We start from the raw sequence: 23,961 nt of genomic DNA on the forward strand, positions 1-23,961 counted from the left end.
CTAATTTTTTAAGTACTAAAACCTGAAATTTTGCAAAAATAGAACTTTCAAGTAATAAATGGATTTATTATTATGTGTTAGCAAACGTTCCAAAAAAATCTACACTATTTCCCCAAAGTGTTTGGCAAGACAGAATGAAGGGAAGTGATCATTTTTCTTTATGGTTCTCTGACTTAAATAAATACCACTATTTATGCTTCTGAAATTATTTAGAGATGAATAAACAAGCAATAAATTTAGACACATTTTGAATTTTTGCAAGAATTTCAACCGATGTGATAACAGGGCATCATCGTATTCCAAATAGTGATGCAACAGTTCGAGTCCTGCACTAATATAACATCTTTAACTATACATGAGAGTGACTCAATAAATAGGACAGTGGGAAACATACAAAGGTATTGTCCAAAAGGATAATTGCTTTTTGGGGAAGAATAAAGTATTTGAATAACAGGGTGCTTTAGAAGAGTTATTATAGCCCATGAAGTGTCTAACCATAGGAAACAGTTTACATGCATGAACTCATATTATCTATTAGCAATCATTTATGATAGTCATCCTGCCTGCTTCTTTTAACTGTTATGCTTAGTTTGCTTTTAGCGCTCCACAAATTTTTGCATGCAAAGATGCTGTGAAAGATTCTGAGATCATTAAAAGTAGCAAGGCAATATTATACATATGCACTCTTACCTTATAAGAAGAGTTTAATAAGACCGCCTGTGGATTGACTTGCCCTTCATTTCCTGGTGTCTGAGAGTTATTTGGAGTGAAAACTATCAAGTCACTTTTAGGTCTAAATGAATTGGAACTGATGTTATACTGAGTGTGTTGGGAATACATCCAGCTCCCTCCAGTGTTGGAGCAGATTCTGTAGTTTTCTTTTAGCTCATTGATTTCATCTCGGTATTTTTGCCATCTTAGCACAGTGAACACAATCAGAGTAATAAGAAAAATACTTGATATGACACAGATTGCAACAACCAAGTAAACGTTTGCATCAGAAAATTCATCACCATTCCCCTTGGTCTCTTGATTATCAAACTTCAATTCTTCTCCAGACTCCACCACAGATATGACAATTTGTGTCTCTGACGTCATGACTGGTTCACCATGATCCTGAGCTACTACATGCAATCTGTACTCATCATTGTCAGAATCGGTAAATGACCGTTTCAGAGTGATTTCTCCAGTTTGATGTGCAATACTAAATGGAGATTTTCCAGATCCTCCAAGATCCTTTAACTTGTAAAATGTCCAAGCGTTGTAACCAGAATCCAGATCTACGGCCTTCACTTTCGTTATCAGGTGTCCAGGTTCGGCTGACTTTGAAGCTTTAATTGTTATTTCAGAATGAAGTGAGGTGAATGTAGGAGCATTATCATTAATATCCTCAATGAAAATGTTAAGAGTAAGGTTGGAGCTGAGGGCTTGTAGACCAGCGTCAGTGGCTTTTATGTGACACTGCAAATATGAAATCTGTTCATGGTCAAATGATACCAAAGCAAAGACCTTCCCATTCTCTGGATTAATGGAAATGTAGGAAGAAATAGGAATTCCATCAATTGTGCGCTCCCTAATTGAGTAAGTAATAAATGAATTCTGCCCAATATCTGGGTCAGAGGCTGATGCTGTATATATATGAGACCCTGGTGGCTTGTTCTCTTTAATGAACACTGTGTCCGTTGATTGGACAAATCTTGGAGCGTTGTCATTGGCATCACTTATATCAATCTTCAGAGTTTTTGAGGTAGACAGCGATGGAGAACCTTCATCTCTTGCAGTAATTGTAACTCCATATTGATCTTTAACTTCTCGATCCAAAGGTCCATTCACGGTCAATGAAAAATCACTCATGAAAGCTGGATTTACCTTAAATGGTGAAGGCTCAGAGATGTAGCAGTGGACTTTTCCATTTGATCCTGAATCTTTATCATGGACACTGATGATGGCAACTGTTGTCCCCTGGGGAGAATTTTCAGGAACAGGAACTGATAATGAGGTGACTGTCATCTCAGGAGGGTTGTCATTGACATCTACAACAGTCACCAGAACTTTGCAATGTCCAACGTATTGAACATCTCCATTGTCAATAGCATCAACATGGATTTCATACATTTTAACAGTCTCAAAATCCAACTTGCCTTTCACTCTTGTTTCTCCTGTGTATTTGTCTAACACGAATGCTTCTTTTGCCTCTCCTAAAACCATATGGCTAAAATAATATAGTATGTCTCCATTTTTCCCAACATCCAGATCAGTGGCATTCAGTTTAAACACTAAAGTTCCTTCTACAGCATTTTCATTGACACTGCATTGGTAAAATGGTTGATCAAACACAGGAGCATTATCATTAAAGTCTTCCACAGTAACAACAATACGTGTGGTGCCACTTAGCCTTGGTTTGCCTCCATCATAAGCTGTAAGGGAGAGATTGTGAACAGACTGCTTTTCTCTGTCTAAGTTTTTTTTCAGCACGAGCTCCAATGATTTGATTTGATTAATATATTTTTGGAAATCCAAAGCAAAATAATCACTTGCACTGAGCTCATAGTTGGTGATAGAATTTGTTCCAAGATCTGGATCTGAAGCTATGTTCAATTGGAAACGAGATCCTGCAGGTTTTACTTCTGATATGACAAGATTAGTCACACTAGAGGAGAATACCGGACTATTGTCATTGATGTCTTCTATTTCTACATCTACACGATACATCTGCACAGGCTTATCTACAATAACCTGCAGAGGAATTATACAGAAGGGTGTATCTGGACACAGCACTTCTCTGTCTATTGTCTCTTTAACAAACAGGATTCCATTCTGCAGATTAACCTGGAAATATTCCTTCTCATCTCTAGAGACAATATGTAACATTCTGGAATTAATCTCACCTATATCCAGTCCAAGATCCTGAGCAATTCTCCCGACAAAGGTGCCATGCTTGGATTCCTCAGGGATGATATAATGCAGCTGACTCAGGACCACATCCCACGATATTTGTAACAAAAAGAAATGGACCAACGTTCTCCGTGCCTGATAATCCTGTCTCTGATTCAGCATTTCTTAAAATCAAGGATGGTAGAGGTGATTATTTGTCCAGTAATAAAGGCACTAAAGCTGATGGAAGCACGAAGAAAAAGGGAAAAAAATCTGTCATGGCCGGAATCCCTGCTGCAAGAATTTCTTTTAGTGATGGAGAAATGCATTTCCTCTTTCCTTCCTGCTATTAGTTGGTGAGGAGTGCCATCTAGTGCTATATATTTAGACTGCATATCATGTATGTCTATTTTTTGTTTGAGAAATAGTTTGTATACACTTTTTAGATTTGATGTTCATAATTCGATATTATAAAGAAATATTAAAGTAAATACATGGTATAAAATATTAATTGTAAATTTTACAAAACAATGAAACATTCTACTATAGCTTGTCTTAGCTATGTTTTGCTAATTTTCTATTATATTTAACAGGTATCATTTTGCTTTATATTTGTGTAATACTACTACTATCACAAATATTACTACTGCTATCACTACTACTACAAATTATTATTATTATTAATATTATATAAAAGGGTCCATAACATTTCTTAAACATTTTCTTTACTTTAGTAATAAAGCAGGGCTTATTTCAACTGCAAATTTAGAAGGTATGACGCATGATTAACAAGTCCCTGATTTAAATTGAATCTAAAACACATGAGAAGACAGAAATATGTTTGTAAATATCAGTAATAAAGAACAATGACTTCATTGAATTAAAAATTAGATTTTGATGCTTGCAATCATTACTCAGAAAGTAGTTGAATCTTGGTTTGATATAGATGAATACAAGGTAATACAAGCCAATTTTAAATTAATATTAGTAAACATCATAATATATAAATTGGAAGATAAGTGGTTTACCTACAATCCCTTGCAAAAATTATGGAATCACCGGCTTTGGAGGATGTTCATTCAGTTGTTTAATTTTGTAGAAAAAAAGCAGATCACAGACATGACACAAAACTTAAGTAATTTCAAATGGCAACTTTCTGGCTTTAAGAAACACTAAAAGAAATCAACAACAAAAAATGTGGTAGTCAGTAATGGTTACTTTTCTTAACCAAGCATAGGGTAAAAATTATGGAATCACTCAATTCTGAGAAAAAAATTATGGAATCACCCTAGAAATTTTCTTACCGAAAAATAACATCTGTATCAAATTAGATCTGCTCATTAGTCTGCATCTAAAAAGGAGTGATCACACCTTGGAGAGCTGTTGCACCAAGTGGACTGACATGAATCATGTCTCCAACACGAGAGATGTCAATTGAAACAAAGGAGAGGATTATAAAACTCTTAAAAGAGGGTAAATCATCACGCATTGTTGCAAAAGATGTTGGTTGTTCACAGTCAATTGTGTCTAAAATCTGGACCAAATACAAACAACATGGGAAGGTTGTTAAAAGCAACATACTGGTAGACCAAGGAAGACATCAAAGCATCAAGACCAGAAACTTAAAACAATATGTCTCCAAAACAGGAAATGCACAACAAAACAAATGAGGAACGAATGGGTGGAAACTGGAGTCAACATCTGTGACCGAACTGTACGAAACCAGCTAAAGGAAATGGGATTTACATACAAAAAAGCTAAACGAAAGCCATCATATAGGGTATGTTCACACGTTCCTGATTTCCATCCTTTTTTTTTCAGGACTGAAACCGCAGCTCTTGGCGAAAAACGCAGGTCCTTTTTTTGGTCCTTTTTTTGTGCTTTTTTTGTGCGTTTTTTGATGCATTTTTTGATCCTTTTTTATGCAGTTTTCTATGCAGAGTCTGTGTGTTTTCTAGGAAGTTTTTTAGGGTTAAAATGGCTGAAAATACCCTAACCCTACCTCTACCCCTAACCCTATCCCTAACCCTACCCCTACCCCTAACCCTAACCCTAACCCTAACCCTACCCCTAACCCTAACCCTATTCTAACCTTAGTGGAAAAAAAAAATTCTTAATTTTTTTATTGTCCCTACCTATGGGGGTGACAAAGGGGGGGTGTCATTTACTATTTTTTTACTTTGATCACTGAGATAGGTTATATCTCAGTGATCAAAATGCACTTTGGAACGAATCTGCCGGCCGGCAGATTCGGCGGGCGCACTGCGCATGCGCCCGCCATTTTGCAAGATGGCGGCGCCCAGTGAGAAGACGGCCGGACGGACCCCGGGAGGCCGGGTAAGTATAAGGGGGGGGAGATTAGGGCACGGGGGGAGATTAGGGCACGGGGGGGCATCGGAGCACGGGGGGGCATCGGAGCATGGGGGGGCATCGGAGCACGGGGGGGCATCGGAGCATGGGGGGTGGGATCGAGGCAGCCACACTCCGCCCACGCACTTCCGCCCGCTTCCCCGCACTTCCTGCTGCAGCGGTTCGGCACCACAAACCGCAATAAAACCCGCAGATATATTTTTGATCTGCGGGTTTTACTGCGGGTTTGACCTCACAATGGAGGTCTATGGGTCCAGAACCGCTGCGGCTCCGAAAAAAGAAGTGACATGCTCCTTCTTTTTTCCCGCAGCTATTCAGCGCGGCTTTTTTTTTTAAATTCAGGATCATGTGCACAGCTGTTCCTGTTTTCCATAGGGTACATTGTACTGTACCCTGCATGGAAAACAGCTGCGGAACCGCAGCGGCAAAAACGCTGCGGTTCCGCAGTAAAAAAAACGCACTGTGTGAACATGGCCTAACACCTAAACAGAAAAAAACAAGGTTACAGTGGGCCAAGGAAAAGCAATCGTGGACTGTGGATGACTGGATGAAAGTCATATTCAGTGATGAATCGTGAATCTGCATTGGGCAAGGTGATGATGCTGGAACTTTTGTTTGGTACCGTTCCAATGAGATTTATAAAGATGACTGCCTGAAGAAAGCATGCAAATTTCCACAGTCATTGATGATATGGGGCCGCATGTCAGGTAAAGGCACTGGGGAGATGGCTGTCATTACATCTTCAATAAATGCACAAGTTTATGTTGATATTTTGGACACTTTTCTTATCCCATCAATTGAAAGGATGTTTGGGTATGATGAAATCATTTTTCAAGATGATAATGCATCCTGCCATAGAGCAAAAACTGTGAAAACATTCCTTGAAAAAAGACACATAAGGTCAATGTCATGGCCTGCAAATAGTCCGGATCTCAATCCAATTGAAAATCTTTGGTGGAAGTTGAAGAAAATGGTCGATGACAAGGCTCCAACCTGCACAGCTGATCTGGCAACAGCAATCAGAGAAAGTTGGAGCCAGATTGATGAAGAGTACTGTTTGACACTCATAAAGTCCATGCCTCAGAGACTGCAAGCTGTTATAAAAGCCAGAGGTGGTGCAACAAAATACTAGTGATGTTTTTAAGTGCTTTTTTGTTTTTTCATGATTCCATAATTTTTTCCTCAGAATTGAGCGATTCCATAATTTTTCCCCTGTTTGGTTTAAAAAAAAGTAACCATTACTGACTACCACATTTTTTGCTCTTGATTTCTTTTAGTGTCTCTTAAAGCCAGAAAGTTGCCATTTGAAATCACTTTAGTTTTGTGCCATGTCTGTGATCGGCTTTTTTTCTTCAAACTTAAACAACTGAATGAACATCCTCCAAGGCCGGTGATTTCATAATTTTTGCCAGGGGTATTATTAGGAGAAAATATATTTCATCCTTTTATCTTATTGTTCCTTTTAGTAAATAAGTTTAGTTATGATACCATTTTGTGAAAATTAACACATAACTTTCTCATTAACACAGTTGTTCTTTATTTTCACGATATGTAATATTTTGAACTCTTGTTTGTCCAAAGCTAGGTTGCAAATTCTAGATTTGACATCTTCAATACTTAATCAGGTAGGCTGCCTTAAAGAACTTTTATAATATAAATATAATTTGCCAACTAACACACTACCTAAAAGACTTGTCACAGAGGGATTTCTCATTTAACAGGATTAAGATAACTTAACTTTTCAAAAGCTCTTGACCGAAGACAAATTAGTTATCAAATAACTTTTTTATTCGCAGAGATAACCAATAATGTGTTAGCTGTGTTAATGGGGTTGTCAGTTCACACTTTGTGTGACTGAACACTTATGAATGTACACTGCGTGGATTTGCCGGGTTCAGACCCTGGAATGGAGGGTATGTATGATTCATACATATCCCTGGCTAGTGGGTCCTCTAGTCGGTCAGGCCCTCTGGCCATCCACGTCATTGGTCGAAGTGCGGCCACGGATCAATGCAAGTGTACAGAGCGAGGCCACGCAAACTGGCTGGGCTAATGTATAATTCATACCTACCCTCCATTCCCGTATCTGAGATCGATATATTGCTGAGTACAGTGTGTTTGCTGGGGAGATTCATAAGTCTGCTAAGTTTACATTAACACGGATAACTCAGCATTAGGTTTTCATTGAGCAGAGAAAGTGTATATATACAGTGGGGCAAAAAAGTATTTAGTCAGTCAGCAATAGTGCAAGTTCCACCACTTAAAAAGATGAGAGGCGTCTGTAATTTACATCATAGGTAGACCTCAACTATGGGAGACAAACTGAGAAAAAAAAATCCAGAAAATCACATTGTCTGTTTTTTTAACATTTTATTTGCATATTATGGTGGAAAATAAGTATTTGGTCAGAAACCAAATTTCATCTCAATACTTTGTAATATATCCTTTGTTGGCAATGACAGAGGTCAAACATTTTCTGTAAGTCTTCACAAGGTTGCCACACACTGTTGTTGGTATGTTGGCCCATTCCTCCATGCAGATCTCCTCTAGAGCAGTGATGTTTTTGGCTTTTCGCTTGGCAACACGGATTTTCAACTCCCTCCAAAGGTTTTCTATAGGGTTGAGATCTGGAGACTGGCTAGGCCACTCCAGGACCTTGAAATGCTTCTTACGAAGCCACTCCTTCGTTGCCCTGGCGGTGTGCTTTGGATCATTGTCATGTTGAAAGACCCAGCCACGTTTCATCTTCAATGCCCTTGCTGATGGAAGGAGGTTTGCACTCAAAATCTCACGATACATGGCCCCATTCATTCTTTCATGTACCCGGATCAGTCGTCCTGGCCCCTTTGCAGAGAAACAGCCCCAAAGCATGATGTTTCCACCACCATGCTTTACAGTAGGTATGGTGTTTGATGGATGCAACTCAGTATTCTTTTTCCTCCAAACACGACAAGTTGTGTTTCCACCAAACAGTTCCAGTTTGGTTTCATCAGACCATAGGACATTCTCCCAAAACTCCTATGGATCATTCAAATGCTCTCTAGCAAACTTCAGACGGGCCCGGACATGTACTGGCTTAAGCAGTGGGACACGTCTGGCACTGCAGGATCTGAGTCCATGGTGGCGTAGTGTGTTACTTATGGTAGGCCTTGTTACATTGGTCCCAGCTCTCTGCAGTTCATTCACTAGGTCCCCCCGCGTGGTTCTAGGATTTTTGCTCACCGTTCTTGTGATCATTCTGACCCCACGGGGTGGGATTTTGCGTGGAGCCCCAGATCGAGGGAGATTATCAGTGGTCTTGTATGTCTTCCATTTTCTAATTATTGCTCCCACTGTTGATTTCTTCACTCCAAGCTGGTTGGCTATTGCAGATTCAGTCTTCCCAGCCTGGTGCAGGGCTACAATTTTTTTTCTGGTGTCCTTTGACAGCTCTTTGGTCTTCACCATAGTGGAGTTTGGAGTCAGACTGTTTGAGGGTGTGCACAGGTGTCTTTTTATACTGATAACAAGTTTAAACAGGTGCCATTACTACCGGTAATGAGTGGAGGAAAGAGGAGACTCTTAAAGAAGAAGTTACAGGTCTGTGAGAGCCAGAAATCTTGATTGTTTGTTTCTGACCAAATACTTATTTTCCACCATAATATGCAAATAAAATGATAAAATAACAGACAATGTGATTTTCTGGATTTTTTTTTCTCAGTTTGTCTCCCATAGTTGAGGTCTACCTATGATGTAAATTACAGACGCCTCTCATCTTTTTAAGTGGTGGAACTTGCACTATTGCTGACTGACTAAATACTTTTTTTCCCCACTGTATATATATATATATATATATATATATATATATATATATATATATAGTGTGGGGTTGTCGAACTCAGCTGCTTACAAAGGTAGACGCATAGACACAGTGTTGGATGACCCATATCGTTGTGCTACAGCTGAGACAAAATTGCCAAACCTATGTCAAGGGCAGCTCTCTGTAAATGAATATACCTCCGAGTTCTGCTGCTGGGTCGCAGACACCACATGGAATTTGGCTGCTCAGAGGAGTCAATTTAGTCAAGAATTATCAGAGCTAATAAAAGATGAACTTGCAAGGGTTGAGACTCCTGATAATTTAGAGGACTTTATTCAGCTATGCATCCTAATAGATCAAATTCTCACTGAATGAAGAAAGGAAAGACTGCGAGTGTTTGGAAACACCTCTAACTACTCATTTACTCAATAAGCATTAAAAAGCCAATAGGAAAAAGAAAGTGTTCCTAAACCTATGCAAATTGATGTAATCCATAAACCTCTCTCTGCAGTAGAGAAGGAGAGACGGCGTAAAGAGAATCTATGTCTCTATTCTGGGGGCACTGGACATTTTGCCATCAACTGTCCTAATGAAAGGACCATAGCCTTCACAAATGCTAAGACTGAAAGTGATTTACACGTCTATGAACGGCCATATCCAGTTCTGCAGACCATTTCATCCATAATGCAAAATAAAGGCAAAGAGTAGTTACCATCATCTCATTTTGCCGTTCCCATACAGGTCATAATTGTGAGCTAAAAATTCTATACTCTGCCATGTTAAATTTTGGAGCAGGAGGAAATTTCATGGACTCACAATTCACACTTGACAATAACATTGCAAATAGGACAAAATCCATGCTCATCGATATGGAAACTGTGGATGGATCACCTCTATCATATGGACCTGTTACGAGACAATTGAACTGGAAATCTATGTTTAGCCGAATCATCATGAAGCTATTAGTTTCCATCTTATTTCATCTCCAAAATTTCCAATTATTCTAGGAATTCCCTGGTTTTTAATTCATAACTCATCTATTAACTGGGCATCGAGGACCTTTACCTTTCCATCTGAGTACTCTAAGAAAAATTGCCATGCTAATTGTATCCATTTCTAAACAAATTCAAATTTCTGAGATTTCTCATGAGAATGTTGATAAACTACCACCTCAGTACCAACAGTTCAGTTAGGTCTGCAGTAAGAAAAAAGCTAATCAACTGCTTCCTCATCGTCCCTATGACTGTCCCATTGAATTGCTTCTGGGAGCGTCCATTCCAGTTGGGCGAATTTACAATGTTTCTGAGCCAGAATTTAAAGTACTAAAGGAATACCTAGATGAACATTTTAAGAAATGCTTTATTCAACCTTATTTTTTGCTGGCTGGAGCACCCTTGTTTTTTGTAGAAAAGAAGGACTCAACCCTGCTGCCGTATATTGATTATAGGGAAATCAATAAAATTATCATTAAGAATCCTTAATCCCTGAGTTTCTGGAGAGACTACATTCTGCCAAACTTTTTACCAAACTTGATCTAAGAGAGATTTATAATCTCAAATGATTTCGCCCAGGAGATAAGTGGAAAACTGCCTTCAGAACAAAGTATGGACATTTTGAATATCTGGTTGTGCCTTTCAGCCTTAGCAATGCTTCTGCCACCTTTTATAACTTCACTAATGATGTTTTTCAAGACTTTTTGGATCAATTTGTTGTTGTTTATCATGATAACATTCTTATATTTTCAGATACCCTGGAGTAGCATCGCAGACATGTCCAGTTAGTCCTGTAACGTCTACTAGAAAACCATCTCTATATCAAACTAAAAAAGCGTGAAATCAAGCCAAGCAAACTAGAACTCAATTTCTGGGATATATTATCTCCCCAGAAGTTCTGACCATGAGTATCAGTATAATCAGTGTGGTGGTTGACTGGCCTACCTCAAGAAATTTAAAAGACGTTCAGCACTTTATAGGATTTGAAAATTTCTATAGAAGATTCATTTAAAACTTTTTGAAAATAATCTTACCAATTACTACATTCAAGAAGGAAACCAGAGTGCTTTTATAGTCTCCAGAGGCACAAATGGCGTTTGACAAACTAAAGATACCTTTTACTTCCGCACCATTACTTGTCCATCCAAAACCTGAACTGCCATTTGTTGTTGAAGTAGACACCTCAGACTCCAGTGAGAGCCATTTTATCAAAGCGAGTTGGAGACAAAATGCAGCTTCATCCATGTGCATTTTTTTCTCATACCATGTCAGCTGCTGAAAAGAACTATGACATTGGGAATAAGGAACCGTTAGCCATTAAAGTTGCCTTCTCCGAATTGAGACATCTTTTGAAAGGGACCAATCATCTGGTGACTGTTCTTACTGACTACAAAAGTTTAGAATTTATCTTTACAGATAAGAGGTTGTCTACAAGACAAGCACGTTGGGCCTTATTTTTCTCCAGGTTAAATTTTATAATTTCTTATCTGCCTGGTTAAAGAAATGGCAAGGCTGATGCTCTGTCCAGGATTTTTGTTGAACCTGGATCTCAGGAGAGGTCTAGCACTAACTGTACCATTCTACGTCCAAAAAATGTTTTGGAAATACTGGACTCCAAAGATTCTTTTATAAAAATTAAAAAAGGATGCCAAACTGACTTCTTTCTTAACCATCCTTCTAAAGACATTGATTTTTCCTTTGAGGAGGGATTTTGGATGCAGAACCATCAAATATATGACCCCGAATCTGCTGTCACCTGAATTTGGAGGGAACAATCTTCAGCCATGGAGGCGGGGTTTTTGGGTGTTTGATTCACCCTTTCCTTACCCGCTGGCTGCATGCTGGCTGCAATATTGGATTGAAGTTCATTCTCTGTCCTCCATAGTACACGCCTGTGCAAGGCAACATTGCCTTGTGCGGGCATGTACTACGGAGGACAGAGAATGAACTTCAATCCAATATTGCAGCCAGCATGCAGCCAGCGGGTAAGGAAAGGGTGAATCAAACACCCAAAAACCCCGCCTCCATGGCTGAAGATTAGGGTTGAGCAACCTTTACTTTTATAGGATCGGGTCGAGTTTCACGAAACCCGACTTTTGAAAAAGTCGGGTCGAGTGAAATCGTCCGATCCTATAAAAAAGTCAGGGTCGGACGAAACCCGAAACCCAATGCAGTGCATTGGGTTTCCATGGTTCCCAGGGTCTGAAGGAGCGGAAACTCTCCTTCAGGCCCTGCGATCCATATTTTAGTGTAAAATAAAGAATTAAAATAAAAAATATCGCAATACTTACCCTCTGACGCGCCCTGGTACTGGTATATTCACATTAGGTATATACTCACCCTCGGACGCGCCCTGCTTCTTTCCGGCAGCCTTCCTTCCTAAGAATCAGCCCTTCCAGGACCTTCGGTGACGTCGCGGCTTGTGATTGGCCGCGCGAGCGGTCACATGGGCAGCCGCGCGGCCAATCACAAGCCGCGACGTCACCGCGACGTCACCGCAGGGTCCTGGAAGGCTGATTCTAAGGAAGGAAGGTTCCCGGTTAGTACCAGGGCGCGTCAGAGGGTAAGTATTGCGATATTTTTTATTTTAATTCTTTATTTTACACTTAAATCTGAATTCCGATACCAATTCCCGATATCTTAAACATATCGGGAATCGGTATCGGAATTCCGATTCTAGATTCAAAAGATCGCCGACTTCATGGCCGACCCCACACTGGGGTCGGGTCGGGTTTCATGAAACCCGACCTTGCCAAAAGTCGGTGACTTTTGAAAAATTTCGACCCGTTTCGCTCAACCCTACTGAAGATTGTTCTCTCCAAATTCAGGTGACAATGTCCCTTTAAGTAATCAAATGTGTCCATGAATCTTAACTTGTAGGACACCCTGGAGTAATGAAAATGCTCTTTTTGGTGGCCTAATTGTAAGAAGGATGTGAGAAAATATGTTTCTTCCTGTTTGACATGTGCATGGAACAAGACATCACAATCTTCTCCTCTGGGACTCCTTAAACCTCTTTCTGTTCCATCTAGGCCCTGGGGATCAATCTCAATGGATTTCATTGTGGACTTTCCTCCCTCAACACAAATGACTATTATCCTTTTGTGATGAATTGGCTTACAAAGATGGCCCATTTTATTCCTGCTAAAGGAATTCCTACCACTGAACAAACCACAGAATTAGTGGTCAAAGATGCACTCAGATGGCATGGAATTCCTGACAATGTCATTTCTGATAGAGGTGTTCAGTTTACATCAAGATTTTGGAAACCGGCTGTACGGCATTAGGAGATACTGTCCATTTGTCTACTGACTTCCACCTATAATCCAATGGATAGACTGAAATAACTAACCAAACCCTTGAACAATACCTACACTGTTTTATTTCTAACCTACAGGATGACTGGGTGGATTATCTACCAACAGCAGAATTTTCCTATAATAACTCCAAACACAGTCCTACATCTCAAAGCCTATTTTTTGATAACTATGGCTTGCATCCAGTATTTATTCCTAATCTTCCATTCAATACCTTAGTTCCTGCTGTTACAAACAGATGTACAGGGTTGCAGAAAGATCAAAAAGAACTAACTGAGATATTACAAAAGGCCCAAGAAGATTATAAAGAAACAGCAGATAAACGTCGCAAAGCCCCTCATACCCTTTAGGTTGGTGACAAGGTTTGGCTATCTACCAAAAATCTGAAGACAAACGTACCGCCTTCTAGATTGTGTCAAAAATTCATAGGACCTTTTCAAATTTATGCACAAATTAACCATGTTGCGTTCTGTTTAAAACTTCCTAGCAGCCTGAAAATTCACCCTGTGTTCCATGTGTCCGTGCTCAAGCTATTCAAAAATAACCCTTTTCCTGGAAGAACTCAGCCATCTCCTCCACCAGAAAAAGTCCATGGTAGAGAAGAGTACATCGTGGATGAAATTCTGGACTCTGGAAAATTTAGAGGGAGACTAAAATAATTTGGTACAATGGAGGGGTTACGGACTAGAATATAATTCATAGGAGCCTGACAGCAATGTCCTTGCACACAAGTTTACAACAGCTTTTCATCTGAGACATCCAGAGAAGCCAGCGCTTGAGATATACAGAGGCCATCCTGGAAGGAGGAAAGTACTGTCAAGATACGAACCTAGCAGCTCCTGTGCACCAGATGGCAGCTCTTCCTTCTGAGCTATTCAGCTCGCTGGACAGTTCTGTGCTAATCCAAATACTTGTACCTATGTTGTTGTTGATGTCTCCTCTCTGAGTGTCCTGTTGGTTACACCCAGAGTTCATTCAGGCTCATCCTGATTGCACACCCTATTTAAACCTGACCTTGCTCTCAGTTCCTTGCGTGATTATTGAGCTACCTGCCTTTAGTCAAGCTCCGTTTCACCTGCTATTCCCTCAAATGATACAGCTGCACCTGGTAAACAACATCTGGCTTTCCTGACTACGATTCCTGCTTATTTCTTCAAATGACACTGCTGCTCCTGGTAAACAACCTCTGGCTTCCTTGACTATGATTCCTGCTATTCCCTCAAACGATACTGCTGCTCCTTGTAAAAGACCTCTGGCTACCTTGACTATAATTCCTGCTTATTACTTCAAACTACATTGCTGTTCCTGTGTACCAACTCCTTGGCTATCCAGACTATACTACCTCCCGGTGCTGCCCATAGTGGTTGCAATATCACTACTCCAACCAGATCAGACCATAACACCCAGTTTCTGACACTGGGCACTACATTGAAACCCAAAATCCTTTGGTAATCCACAGATTTCATGATGCCTTACACACAGTCAAATGGGAGTCAGTGATGAGCAATCATCCGGAGCGCTTAGGAAGCAGCCCAGGGGTGGACATAATGTAAGGTCTCTACTGCAGCTCCAGCTGAGAACCTCCAATGGAGGATAGGAGCAATGAGACACAGACCTGAGATGGGGTTAAACCACAACACGTTTTGACAGAGAATCTGTCTTTATCAGCTGCATAGGCAGCATCAATAGTAAAAAGTTGGTCACACTTGTTAAGCACTATGCTTGACAAGTGTGACCAACCTGTCAATCACTTTTCCAAGCGATGCTTCAAATCGCTTGGAAAAGCACAAGCATTCTGCAAGCTAAAAACGCTAGCAAAACACTTAAAGAGTTGATTGTGACTTGTAGGATCGCTACTTCCAACAGGTGGCGCTATAGAGTTTAAGTCCTCTTTTTCTCAGAAGAGGCAATTTGCATATGCGAAACACTTGTGTTTTGCGGGAAAACGCATGCGAATTCCGCATGCATTTTACCTGCGGCAGGAAGTTGCTGTGGACATTTAAGCAGCATTTCTGCAATGTGGGCACATAGCCTTACAGTGATGACTCTTGCAGGGAAAAAAAAGACTTCCTGATTCTATGTAGAGCTTAGAAGGAGTCAGCCTGTCTGTTTTTAATTTACGAGATGTCATAGACCAAGAAGAAAATTTTTAAAAATGAGCAATTCTAAGTATACAGTGCCATATAATATGATGATTGCAATATATCAGGAGAACAAAAATTTTGGTGATAATAGCCACAAAACAAAAAAAGAATGTGATAGAATATGGCTACCCCGAGGAGCTTCTACTGCAAGCATTGCTTGAAAAATTTCTGCAAGCTACCCATAAAATGTTACAACATTATCAAAGACCAACTGCTTTTTTGCTAAAATAAAGTTAATTAATTAGGACAAAGATAATAGAGGCAACTCAACTTCTTTTATCCTTTTTGTTCTGTCAGTGAGGCAGGATTGAGAGAAGTGACCATTTTCTGCAAATTTGTTTCTATGGTTGCATCTGTCCCTGACTAAGAAAAATAAACAACTTAATTTTGTACTTTTTTCATATAATTTTGAGAACAGGAAATTGAATAATAAATGACATTCGCTTCATTTTGGCACATACTTCTTGTTCAACTACATGTAAAACACTACCATATTTTTGCTTATGAGGTCCCAGTAAAAGTTCTGTATTCATATATTATGCTAATTTTTCATGTGAAGAGATCTAATAAAATGCCAAAATAGCAAAAACCTTATAAAAAATGAACTGGCTTAAAAATTAATTTTCTACCGTCTTCATCACCTGATGAAGAAGACGGTACTTCAGTCAAAATGCGTTGTGGCTAAACTCTATCCTGTGTCAGAGTCTCCTTTCAGCGCTCCTGTGACCAATTTTCATCACCATATTGTGCTTCCATCCTCCTTTGGAGGTTTTCGGCTGGAGCTGCGGCGATACTCGATACCTCCCCTATCCCTTGGGCTGCCTCCTCAGCGCTCCTACACGACCGCCTCATACTGACTGAATCTGAGACAAAAGTCTCGACCTTTAGACATCATATTGTCTTCCAGATGCTCAAATTCAACATTGTTGATGGGGTTTATAAATTACTGGGAGTCACTCAGTGGTCTGGTGCACATTGCCGCTAAAAACAAAAATAAATAAGATATGATAGGTCTACTAAACTTAAGCAAGGATAATTATCATTGGCAATGGGACTATTTAAATACAATAAACTATGATAATGTCCTCAAAAATAAATATGCACAAAACAATTTATACAATTTTATATATATATATAAATCCTGAATAAGAACTGTGCACAATATATACCTTATAAGAATAAACAAGTTAGAAACGGGAGAAAGTCACTATGATTAAATAGAGCAGTAAAGGCATAATAAAGGACAAAAAAATTATGTTTAGAAAATTAATACAAAGGGATAATTACTAGACATTAACATTAACAATGTACAAAGTACAAATAGAACATTAAAATGTGCTCAAAAAGGTCATAATGATTGAGACAAAAAGACTCACTTCTAAAAAAAAGTAAGATTAATTTAAAAATAAATTTCAGTTACATAAACAGTAAGAGACTATAAAATGAGAGTGTTAGACCACTCAACATAATCTGACTGAAATGGAGGAAGAGGATGTGGGAAAGACCAATCTAACAAATGACTTCTTCTCTACAATATTTACTCTGGAAAATCCAATGATAAATTACATTTTTACTTAGGTAAAACAAAAATTCTCTTTTAATTATCACCTGACTAACCGAGCAGGAAGTATGGCAGCATCTCCAAAACACTAAACTAGGCATATTACTAGCTCCAGATGGTAGACACCCCTGAGTAGTCAAGAAATTAAGTAATGTGATAGACAGACCATTATTTGTAACAGTTAATTGTTCCATAATAACAGGATTTGTACAACAGTACAACAGATTGTACAACAATCGTCACGGGGCAAAATTGCCAATGTTCAAAAAGTGATCAAAAACTGAACATCAAAAGAATAGAATGGTAAGATTGAACTCAATAGTTGACAATATCATTTTTTTAATAAATGCTATCCTATAGTATCTAGATAACAATAACCTCATAACCATTGATTTATAAGGCATTGGACCTGTCAAACTAAACTAATCAGCTTCTATGAGGAGGTAAGTTCCAGGCTGGACCTGGGTAAAGCTGTGGATATTGTGTATCTGGTATTGTAAAAGACATTAAATTTGGTGCCACAAAAAACGTTTGTAAATAAAATGTGAACAGTGGGACTAGGAGAAAGCATTGGTAATTGGGTTATCAACAGGCTCAATGATAGAAAAGAGTGTCACTAATGTTGCACACTCTGATAAGGTTAATATTAGGATGCCACAGGTGTCAGTATTGTGCCCTTTTCTTTTGAAAATAAGAATAAGCACAATAAGCTTCAACAGCATCCAACTTTGTATGTGTTCAGTCAAAAAGGCTTTTATATACAGTTCTTTTATGTTTATTTTCTTTTTAGATAGTTTTAAAACATAATACATTTTGAGCATTAAAACTTCAAAGATACATCAAGTTTTTTAGAAAGCCAAATATTTTTTCATTATAAAACTAAAATTATTTTATATCATCAATCTTACCTTATAAGAGGAGTTTAACAAGACCGCCTGTGGATTGACTTGCTCTTCATTCCCTGGTGTCTGACAGTTATTTGGCGTGAAAACTATTAAGTCACTTTTAGGTCTAAATGAATTGGAACTGATGTTATACTGAGTGTGTTGGGAATACATCCAGCTCCCTCCAGTGTTGGAGCAGATTCTGTAGTTTTCTTTTAGCTCATTGATTTCATCTCGGTATTTTTGCCATCTTAACACAGTGAACACAATCAGAGTAATAAGAAAAATACTTGATATGATGCAGATTGCAACAACTAAGTAAACATTTGCATCAGAAAATTCATCACCATTTCGCTTTGTCTCTTGATTATCAAACTTCAATTCTTCTCCAGACTCCACCACAGATATGACAATTTGTGTCTCTGTCATCATGACTGGTTCACCATGATCCTGAGCTACTACATGCAATCTGTACTCATCATTATCAGAATCGGTAAATGACCGTTTTAAAGTAATTTCTCCAGTTTGATGTGCAATACTAAATGGAGATTTTCCAGATCCTCCAAGATCTTTTAGTTTGTAAAATGTCCAAGCGTTGTATCCAGAATCCAGATCTACGGCCTTCACTTTTGTTATCAGGTGTCCAGGTTCGGCTGATTTTGAAGCTTTGATTGTTATTTCAGAATGAAGTGGGGTGAATGTAGGAGCATTATCATTAATATCCTCAATGAATATGTTTAGAGTAAGGTTGGAGCTGAGGGCTTGTAGACCAGCGTCAGTGGCTTTTATGTGACACTGGAAATATGAAATCTGTTCATGATCAAATGATACCAAAGCAAAGACCTTCCCATTCTCTGGATTAATGGAAATATAGGAAGAAATAGGAATTCCATCAATTGTGCGCTCCTTAATTGAGTAAGAAATAAATGAATTCTGCCCAATATCTGGGTCAGAGGCTGATGCTGTATATATTTGAGACCCTGGTGGGTTGTTCTCTTTAATGAATATTGTGTCCACTGACTGGACAAATCTTGGAGCGTTGTCATTGGCATCACTTATATCAATCTTCAGAGTTTTTGAGGTAGACAGGGATGGAGAACCTTCATCTCTTGCAGTAATTGTAACTTCATATTGATCTTTCACTTCTCGATCCAACAGTCCATTCATGGTCAAAGAAAAATCACTCATGAAAGCTGGATTTACCTTAAATGGAGAAGGCTCAGAAATGTAGCAGTGGACTTTTCCATTTGATCCTGAATCTTTATCATGGACACTGATGATGGCAACTGTTGTCCCCTGAGGAGAATTTTCAGGAACAGGAACTGATAATGAGGTCACTGTCATCTCAGGAGGGTTGTCATTGACATCTACAACAGTCACCAGAACTTTGCAATGTCCAAAATGTGGAACATCTCCATTGTCAATAGCTTCAACCTGGATTTCATACATATTGACAGATTCAAAATCCAGTTTACCTTTTACTCTTATTTCTCCTGTGTATTTGTCTAACATGAATGCTTCCTTTGCCTCTCCTGACACCATATGGCTAAAATCATACAGTATTTCTCCATTCTTCCCAACATCCAGATCAGTAGCATTCAGTTTAAACACTAAAGTTCCTTCTGCAGCATTTTCATTAACACTGCATTGGTAAAATGGTTGATCAAACACAGGAGCATTATCATTAAAGTCTTCCACAGTAACAACGATACGTGTGGTGCCACTTAGCCTTGGTTTGCCTCCATCATAAGCTGTAAGGGAGAGATTGTGTACAGACTGTTTTTCTCTGTCTAAATTTTTTTTCAGCACAAGCTCCAATGATTTGATTTGATTAATATATTTTTGGAAATCCAAAGCAAAATAATCACTTGCACTGAGCTCATAGTTGGTGATAGAATTTGTTCCAAGATCTGGATCTGAAGCTATTTTCAATGGGAAACGAGATCCTGCATGTTTTACTTCTGATATGACAAGATTAGTCACGCTAGAGGAGAATACCGGACTATTGTCATTGATATCTTCTATTTCTACATCTACACGATACATCTGCACAGGCTTATCTACAATAACCTGCAGAGGAATTATACAGAAGGGTGTATTTGGACACAGCACTTCTCTGTCTATTGTCTCTTTAACAAACAGGATTCCATTCTGCAGATTAACCTGGAAATATTCCTTCTCATCTCTAGAGACAATATGTAACATTCTGGAATTAATCTCACCTATATCCAGTCCAAGGTCCTGAGCAATTCTCCCGACAAAGGTGCCATGCTTGGATTCCTCAGGGATGATATAATGCAGCTGACTCAGGACCACATCCCACGATATTTGTAACAAAAAGAAATGGACCAACGTTCTCCGTGCCTGATAATCCTGTCTCTGATTCAGCATTTCTTAAAATCAGAGAAGGTAGAGGTGATGATTTGTCCAGTATTGAAGGCACTATTACTGATGGAAGCACGAAGAAAATGGGAAAAAAAATCTGTCATGGCCGGAATCCCTGCTGCAAGAATTTCATTTAGTGATGGAGAAATGCATTTCCTCTTTCCTTCCTGCTATTAGTTGGTGAGGATTGCCATCTAGTGCTCAATTTTTAGGATGCATGTCAAGTACGTCTGTATTTTTTTCTTTTTTTGGTTTAGAAATAATTTGAACACATTGTTTATATTTGAAATTCATAATACATCATCGTCAAAAAATATAAAAAGCAAAGATATTTTGTAAAGGCATAATTGGTAGTTTACCCAACAATGAAAGATTACATCTTGAATTATCCATGTTTTGATTATTTTTCCATTGGACTAATAGAGCTAATTTTATTTTTCATTTCTATTTACCCCTTCACGCTAAATTTTTCACTTTTAACCAGTTTCAATTTATGAGATAATAACTCTGGAGCGCTTTAACGGATAGTAGTGATTGAGATTTTTTCTCATGACATATTGTACTTCATGAAACAGGTAAAATTTGTTCAATATAATTTCCCTTTATTAGTGAAAATATCTGAAAATTGGCAAAAATTTAGAAACTGTTGCAATTTTCAAACTTTAACATTTTATTCCATTATATCAGAGATCTATGTAATGAAAAAAGTTAGTAAATAACATTTCCCACATGTCTACTTTACAACAGAAGCATTTTTGAATCATGATTTTTTTTAATTAAGAAGTTAGAAGGGTTACAAGTTTTCTCTTTTTTACAATGAACTTTACAAAACCATTTTTTTAGAGACCACATCACATTGAAGTGAATTTGAAGGGCCTAAATGTCAGACAATGCCTTCACAGAAGTTTATAATGTTGAGCCTTGAAAATAAAAAAATTACATTTTCCCAACAAAAATTTAGTTTTAGCCCCATCTTTTTATTTTGACAAGTGTAACAGGAGAAAATGCAGCATTCAATTTGTTGTGCAATTTATTCAGAGTATACTGATACTCAATATTTGGAGAAAAACTACTGTTTGGGTGCACGGCACGGCTTATAAGCTAAGGAGCACCATTTTCTTTTTGAATGCAAAATTTCCTAGAATTATTAGACATCTTGTAGCATTTGGAGAGCCCCTGATGTGCCTAAAGAGTGGAAACTAGACCTCTCAAGAAACTTATCTAGATGTGTGGTGAGCACCTTGAACCCACAGGTGCTTCACAGAATTTTACATTGATCTGTGAAAAAATAATTTAGCCCAATTCTTTTCATTTTCACAATGATAGCAGGAAAAAATTGACCCCCAATTTTTTTTTGCAATTTCTACTTAGAGCACCGATACCCTAAATGTGGTTGAAAAACTACTTTTGATGCACAGTGCAAAGCTCAGAAAGAAAGAAGCGCTATATTGGGGTTCAGATTTTGCTGGACTGGTGTGAGGGTGCCATGTCACATTGGTAGAGCCCCTGAGGTACCAGACCAGCAGAACCCCACATATGTGACCCCATTTTACAAACTACACCTCTCAATGAATTTATCTAGGGGTGAAGGGATCATATTGATACCGCAGATATGTCAAAGAATGTTATGCCATTGGTCAGTGAAGAAAAAAATTACATTTTTACCACCACAATTTAGTTTTAGCCTCAGATTTTACATTTTCAAACTGGAAAATGGATAAAAATGGCACCAAAATTTGTCCTACAATTTCTGCTGAATGTAGAAATACTTGTATGACTAAGGGTTGGGTGCGCTGTTTATCAATATAAATCATGAACATAACGAGTATGAGGCTGCTATATCATGCATATGAAGGCAATATCAAGGAGAGAGAAGAAGAAGCATATACATATAATATGTGCACACCTGGATTGTTGTGAATTCTGTTATCGAACTCCCTCCTGTGGTCATGAATGGTACTTCGGCGAGTTCTGTCCATGGACTCCCTCTGGTGGCTGTGAGTGGAGCTGCTGCTTCTGAGGTTCCTTCCACAGGTGACTCAGTTTATTTTTTGGCTGGCTGCTCTATTTAACTCCACTCAGATCGTTACTCCATGCCAGCTGTCAATGTTCTTGTACTGGTTCAGTTCGGTCTTGGATCTTTCTGGTGACCTGTCTACTCCAGCAGAAGCTAAGTCCCTGCTAGTTAATTATTTGTTCATTTTTTCCTTGTCCAGCTTGCTATCATGATTTTTTCTTGCTAGCTGGAAGCTCTGGGATGCAGAGTGGCACCTCCACACCGTGAGTCGGTGCGGAGGTCTTTTTGCACACTCTGCGTGGTCTTTTTGTAGTTTTTTGTGCTGACCGCATAGATACCTTTTCCTATCCTCAGTCTGTTTAGTAAGTCTGGCCTCCCTTTGCTGAAACCTGTTTCATTTCTGTGTTTGTGACTTTCATCTTTACTCACAGTCAATATATGTGGGGGGCTTCCTTTACCTTTGGGGAATTTCTCTGAGGCAAGGTAGGCTTTATTTTCTATCTCTAGGGCTAGTTAGCTCTTAGGCTGTGAAGAGGCGTCTAGGGAGAGTCAGGAACGCTCCACGGCTATTTCTAGTGTGTGTGATAGGATTGGGGGTTGCGGTCAGCAGAGCTCCCACTTCCCAGAGCTTGTCCTTGTTAGTTTAACCATCAGGTCTTTTCGGGTGCTCCTAACCACCAGGTCCATAACAGTACAGCTGGCCCAAAGTATTAATGCATCTCTATAGAGGGATAAGAGAAGTTCTGAGACCATTTTTTTTTCTCTGCAGCGTGTTTTGTCTTTCTTTTCCCCTTAACCTCTGGGTGGTTCAGGACACAGGTGTAGATATGGACATTCAAGGTCTGTCCTCTTGTGTGGATCATCTCACTGCAAGGGTACAAAACATTCAAGATTTTGTGGTTCAGAATCCAATGTTAGAGCCTAGAATTCCTATTCCTGATTTGTTTTCTGGGGATAGATCTAGGTTCCTGAATTTCAAAAATAATTGTAAACTGTTTCTTGCTTTGAAACCCCGCTCCTCTGGTGACCCCGTTCAACAAGTAAAAATCATTATTTCTTTGTTGCGTGGTGACCCTCAAGACTGAGCATTTTCCTTGCGTCAGGAGATCCTGCATTGCGTGATGTAGATGCGTTTTTTCTGGCGCTTGGATTGCTTTATGATGAACCAAATTCAGTGGATCAGGCAGAGAAAATCTTGCTGGCTTTGCGTCAGGGTCAGGATGAGGCGGAGGTATATTGTCAGAAGTTTAGAAAGTGGTCTGTGCTTACTCAGTGGAATGAGTGTGGCCTGGCGGCAATTTTCAGAAAGGGTCTTTCTGAAACCCTTAAGGATGTCATGGTGGGATTTCCCACGCCTGCTGGTCTGAATGAGTCTATGTCCTTGGCCATTCAGATCGATCGGCGCTTGCGGGAGCGCAAAGCTGTGCACCATTTGGCGGTATTCTCTGAGCATAGGCCTGAGCCTATGCAATGTGATAGGACTTTGACCAGAGCTGAACGGCAAGAACACAGACGTCGGAATGGGCTGTGTTTTTACTGTGGTGATTCCACTCATGCTATCTCCGATTGTCCTAAGCGCACTAAGCGGTTCGCTAGGTCTGCCACCATTGGTACGGTA

At 39.1% G+C, this 23,961-nt stretch overlaps 1 protein-coding gene across 10 annotated transcripts in view; it reads right to left on the bottom strand.

Moving 5' to 3' along the window:
• The window catches only part of LOC138675465 (protocadherin alpha-C2-like), a 502,001-nt gene that overhangs the window by 330,772 nt on the left and 147,268 nt on the right, over positions 1 to 23,961 (bottom strand). The window contains exons 1-2 of one of the 10 annotated variants that reach the window (XM_069763749.1): positions 20,105 to 20,474; positions 17,966 to 20,011 (exon numbers count right to left, since the gene is read on the bottom strand). The exons of 7 other annotated variants lie outside the window; for them this stretch is intronic. In XM_069763749.1, coding sequence (XP_069619850.1) covers positions 17,966 to 20,011; positions 20,105 to 20,332 — 2,274 coding nt within the window. In that variant the 5' untranslated portion in view covers positions 20,333 to 20,474. Of the gene's footprint in view, positions 1 to 690; positions 3,145 to 17,965; positions 20,475 to 23,961 lie in introns of those variants that run through there. 2 more of the 10 variants (XM_069763740.1, XM_069763746.1) reach the window with 2 other exon arrangements.

The sequence above is a fragment of the Ranitomeya imitator genome, chromosome 4 (genome assembly GCF_032444005.1).
Source record: "Ranitomeya imitator isolate aRanImi1 chromosome 4, aRanImi1.pri, whole genome shotgun sequence".
In the NCBI taxonomy this organism is placed as follows: domain Eukaryota; kingdom Metazoa; phylum Chordata; class Amphibia; order Anura; family Dendrobatidae; genus Ranitomeya; species Ranitomeya imitator.